The 5,967-nt window shown below is 40.4% G+C and overlaps 1 protein-coding gene across 1 annotated transcript; it reads left to right on the top strand.

The window, feature by feature from the left end:
- Nucleotides 1-4,134: 4,134 nt before the first annotated feature.
- Nucleotides 4,135-5,661, top strand: LOC132607742 (uncharacterized). The gene is made up of 2 exons (XM_060321825.1): nucleotides 4,135-5,031; nucleotides 5,146-5,661. Exons 1-2 carry the CDS (start codon nucleotides 4,135-4,137, stop codon nucleotides 5,659-5,661), a joined length of 1,413 nt encoding a protein of 470 aa, XP_060177808.1.
- Nucleotides 5,662-5,967: the final 306 nt, after the last annotated feature.

Genomic DNA, 5,967 nt, shown 5'->3' with positions numbered 1-5,967 from the left:
TACTAAATCTTGTCTTCACCCCATCATGTAGGTACCTTGAACAAAAGGTCAAACACTCTTCGGCCAGAAAACTCTCCGCTATTGATCCTTCTGGATTGGATCGATTCCGAATGAACCCCTTGTACTTACACATGTTTCTCTCATTGGGATACATCCAACGCAAATGAACCGGACCCCCAAGCTTAATTTCATCTACTAAATGGATAGGCAAATGTTTCATTATATCAAAAAAGGTTGGAGGAAAAATCTTTTCAAGGTCACATACTATATCTATGATTTCAGGCTTCATTTTATCAAGATCTCTTCTTCTTATAACCTTACTACATATGGTTCTAAAATAATTCCCCAACCTAATCAAGGCCAAAGACACATTCTTGGGTAACACTTTTCTAACCGCAAGCTGAAGCAAGTACTGCATTATGAAATGAGCATCATGGCTCTTATATCGTGATACTTTCATCTCCTCCATTTGCACACGACGTGATATATTAGAGGCACACCCTTTTGGTAATTTGACATTTTTTAAAACAGTGCAAAACAACCTTTTCTCCTCTGGTTTCATAGAGAAACAAGCTTTAGCCAGATGAATTTTACCAGTATTATCATCTTTTAATGGTTGAAGCTCCTTGCGTATCCCCATCTCGTGCAAGTCATAGCGAGAATTTACATGATCTTTGGACTTTCTAGGTACATCTAACAAAGTCCCAAGCAAACTATCACATATATTCTTCTCTATGTGCATCACGTCAAGATTGTGCCTCAATTTGTTATGTGCCCAATATGACAATTTAAAAAATATGGATCTTTTCTTCCATGGACCATCACTCTTCCGAGCCCTTTTCGTTCGGCCCTTCCCAAAGACATTATTGAATTCACGTAGCTCTTCAAGCATTTCTATGCCTGATAAGGGAGTAGGTGCAGCTTTATGCTCCTCTTTACCATCAAATGATTTCTTATCTCTTCGAAATGGATGATCAGGAGGTAAAAATGCTCGATGACCCAAGAAACACATCTTACGACTATGTTTGATATATTGAGAGCAAGTATCATAATTACAGGTGGGGCATGCCCATTTCCCCTTGGTGCTCCATCCAGAAAGCATTGCTAGTGCTGGAAAATCACTAACTGTCCACAATAAAGCTACACGCATTAGAAATGTTTGGTTAGTTTCAGCATCATATGTTTCCACTCCCATTTTCCATAGTTCCTTCAACTCGGCAATTAGTGGTTGTAGGAACACATCTTTATCGTTTCCAGGAGACGATGGACCTGGAATGATCATTGACAACATTATATACTCCGGCTTCATGCAAATCCATGGTGGCAAATTATAGTTCATTAACATAACTGGCCATGTACTATGGGAAATGCTCATGGTTCGGAATGGATTGAAACCATCACTTGAAAGACCCAATCGAACATTACGAGGATCTTTAGAGAAATCCGGGTGCAATGAATCAAAATCCTTCCAAGCTTCCCCATCAGCAGGATGTCTTAAATTCCCATCTTTGGGTCGTTCAGTAGCATGCCATCTCATAGCTACAGATGTTTCAGAACACATAAATATCCTCTGAAGCCTAGGCTTTAAAGGGAAGTACCTTCAAACCTTTGCTGGGATTTTAGTGTTCTTATTAGTCAAATCATCACGAACGTTCTTCTATCTAGAAGAACCACACACAGAGCAATTATCTATCTTCACATTGTCATTCCAAAATAGCATGTAGTCGTTAGGGCATGCATGAATTTTCTCATAACAAAGACCCAAATCTTTTATCACCTTTTTTGCCTTGTTGAAAGACTCGGGTAGCTGAGCAAATGGAAATGCCTCTTTTATCAAGTCTAACAAGTCTTAAAAGGCTACATTACTCAACCCGTGAATGCATTTAAACAAGTACAACCGAATGGTGAAACTCAACTTAGAAAAATTCTTACACCCTGGGTACAACTCTTGTTTCCCTTCCTTAACTAATTTGAAAAATCTCTTTGCATCTTCAGATGGTCCCTCTCTCACTCCTTCATGCATCAAATCACCTTCTACATTCCTAAAAGTATCATAAAGTAGTCCATCGATATCGTCATGCATGTCGGAAGTTTCATCATCATTGGTTGGATGCGGCATATTTGTTGAAGAAAACCCTTCTCCATGGAAAACCCATTTGGTGTATCCATTAACAAATCCATAACCAAACAAGTGATTCTCCACCACCGTTTGAGTATGCCAATACCGATTAAAACACCTTTTACAAGGGCATAGTATTTTATTTCCTTGAGAAGCTCGTTCAAATGCCTTATCAAGAAAATACTTCACTCCACGATCATACTTATTGATGGATCTTCGGAGATCCATCCAACTTTTATCTATAGTATCCATTGAATATCCTACGTGACACGAGCCTAACATCAAAATCAAAATTCAAATAGCAAATTTTAGCAGAATGGAAGAAAAACAACAATTCCATGGCTAGACTACATAAATTTCCCATTTTTATCAAACCCACAAACTAAAATCCACAAACAAAAACATGCAAATGCAGAAGAATCTTTCTTTCCTTAAAAATCCAGTTCACAACTTTGAAGGATGATCCCAAGAAAATGGAAGTAAAAACAACTCCACAAGTAGACTACATAAAGATCACATTTTATCACACCCATAAACTAAAATCCACAAAAAAATGCAAAAGATGTTTTGTTTCCACAAAAACCCAATTCACAAATTTCAACAATGATCCAAGAAAATGAAAGAAAAAGGTAAATTCTACAGCTACACTACTTAGATATCCCATTTTTTTTCACACCCAGAAATTAAAATTCACAAACAAATGCAGTAGATATTTTTTTTCCACAAAAAAAAAAAAAAAAAACACGCACAGTTCACAGATTCAAGAAACTGTACGAAAATCAACAATTCCATAGCTAGACTACGTAAAGTTAACATTTTTATCACACCAAGAAGCTAAAAATCCACAAACAAACTCATAGAATTTCTGATTTTTAAAAATACTACAACACTAATACATGTTAAGAGAGAAGGGAAACTTAAATTTCATGGAGCAAACCTGTAGATGCAAAAAGCAAGAAGACTAATTAGCTGAAGAAAAAGATAAATTTTGCTAGAGAAACTTCAACTGAGAATTAATTAGTCACATTGCTAGAGAAAACCCATATTGTTAAAAGCTTTAACTGAGAAGAAATATTCGATGATATGTTTCCAGTGATATGTTTATTTGCATACGGTATATTTTTTTGTCATTATTCTTTATTAAAAAATGGGGGTTTTGGCAGGTCCAACAGAATAAGTGGAGGGAAAATATTGGGGGGGAAATATTGGGGAAAACTAAACTGTCCCAATAGCTAAATTTTCTTATATGACTGTTGCAATAGAATCATCTATTCCAACGGTTCCAATACCCGTTACTAAATGTACGTCTATGGCATCGGTTATCTGACTAACGCGACGGTTTAATTTTATAAATGTGTTGTTAGGTCAAAGTGTCTTTGCAACGGTTAAAACCGATGCAACATACACTCTATTGCAACGGTTGAGTAACTGTTGCTAAAACACCGTTGCTATAGGCCTATTTTCTAGTAGTGCGAGAACCTTTGTGGTGCCCGATGATTCTGATGTCGCTAAGTCCACCGTTGAAGAACTCGAGCAAGTCACACTATTCGTCCATCTACCAGAAAAGAAGGAATACTTGGGCATGGGGTTAACCCTCGAGCTCAGGAAAGAATTTATTGAGTTTCTTAAAATTAACTCAGATTGCTTTGCTTGGTCCCATTTAGAAATGGTGGTGTCCGAGATAGCGGTGAGCGGTGTCCTAGTTCGAGAGGAGAAAGGTACGCAATACCCGGTTTACTATGTAAGTAGAACCCTCGGTGACGCCGAAACCAGGTACCCACATCTGGAAAAACTCGCTTTGGCTTTATTAAGTGCATCTAGAAAATTAAAACCTTACTTTCAGTGTCATCCCATATTCGTCGTACCCCATAAGGAACGTCATGCATAAACCCAAACTCTCAAGCCGACTAGCAAAGTGGGCTGTGGAGATTAGCGGGTATGATATTGAATACAAACCCCGAACTGCCATCAAACCCCAAATTTTGGCGGATTTCGTGGCCGATTTTGCACCGTCCATGATCCCTGAGGTCGACAAGGAGATGCCTTTTGCCTCGGGGACTAGCACGGGAGTCTGGACCCTTTACACGGATGGTCCGTCTAATGTGACAGGATTCGGGTTAGGGATCGTTGTCAAACCTCCCTCAGGTGATACAATAAGACAATCTATTAGGTCTGCTGATTTAACTAACAACGAAGCCGAGTATGAGGCTATGATTGCAGGTTTAGAACTGGCTAAAAGCTTGGGAGCCGAGATCATCGAGGCCAAATGCGATTCTCTCCTGGTAGTCAACCAAACGAATGGAACCTTCGAAATCAAGGATGATCGAATGCGAAGATATCAGGAAAAATTACAGGTTATCCTTCGTCGATTCAAGGAGTGGACGTTGGAACACATACCCCGAGATCACAATAATGAGGTGGATGCCCTGGCAAATCTGGGATCCTCGGTAGAATCAGATAGATTCAATTCGGGAGCTGTGGTCCAGTTGACAAAACCCTTCATAGAGACTGGCCACGCTGAAATAAACTCGACCAGCCTCACTTGGGATTGGAGGAACAAATACATAGACTATCTCCAAACAGGAAAGCTACCATCCGATGCCAAGGAATCAAGGGCCCTCCAAACCAAGGCAACTAGATTTTGTTTGGTCGATGGTCAGTTGTACCAAAGGTCATTCCACGGCCCCTTAGCGAGATGCCTAGGACCAGGAGATACCGACTATGTTCTGAGGGAAGTTCACGAGGTCACTTATGGAAACCATTCGGGAGCCGATTCATTGGTCTGCAAGCTGATCAGAGCAGGATACTACAGGAACGAGATGGAGGAGGAAGCCAAAACCTTCGTTCGAAAATGTAACGAATGCCAAAAACACGCCCCATCAATACATCAACCTGGGGAAGAGCTCCATCCGGTCCTCTCCCCATGGCCATTCATGAAATGGGGCATGGATATAGTGGGACCTTTGCCATGGGCCCCAGGTAAGACGCAATTTATTTTACTTATGACTGATTATTTCTCTAAATAGGTCGAAGCACAGGCACTCGAGAAAGTCAGGGAAAAAGAAGTCATTGATTTCATTTATGACCATATAATCTGTCGATTCGGGGTACCAGCGGAGATCGCGTGTGACAGCGGGAAGCAGTTCATAGGTAGTAAGGTTAGCAAGTTTTTTGAAGAATACAAAATCAAGAAAATCTTATCAACCCTGTATCATCCGAGCCCGAATGGTCAGGCCGAGTCTACCAATAAAACCATATTGCAGAATTTAAAGAAGAGACTGGCCGGTTCTAAGCACCAATGGAAGGAGGTTCTGCCTGAGGTTTTATGGGCCTACCTCACAACGGTAAGATCAAGTACAGGGGAGACCTCATTTTCCCTTGTATACGGAGCCGAGGCCCTGATACCCATCGAGCTTGGTGAGCCAAGCTTAAGATTCCGTTATGCCACTGAGAACTCGAACCATGAAGCAATGTTCGTCAATCTGGATCTCATGGACGAAAGAAGGGAAGCTCTTCATATCCGGATAGCCGCACAAAAATAGAGGATGCAAAGGTATTATAACCGGAGGACCAACCTCAGACATTTTCAAATTGGGGAATTGGTACTAAGGAAGGTCACACTTCATACGAAGAATTCTCATGAAAGGAAACTAGCCCCGAATTAGGAAGGACCATACCGAGTCACTGGAATAACCGGAAAGGGTTCTTATCAGCTCGAGAATGAAGACGAACAACAGCTGAAAAACAACTGGAATGTGGCACACCTAAAATGATATTAATGTTAAAGGTATGAATAACTTTTCTTTTGCGTTCTTCTCTCTCGATCTAACCATGCAGGGATACAGCCC

The sequence above is a fragment of the Lycium barbarum genome, chromosome 8 (genome assembly GCF_019175385.1).
Source record: "Lycium barbarum isolate Lr01 chromosome 8, ASM1917538v2, whole genome shotgun sequence".
NCBI classification, from domain to species: Eukaryota; Viridiplantae; Streptophyta; class Magnoliopsida; order Solanales; family Solanaceae; genus Lycium; species Lycium barbarum.
This window is presented reverse-complemented; position numbering and strand designations above follow the sequence as displayed.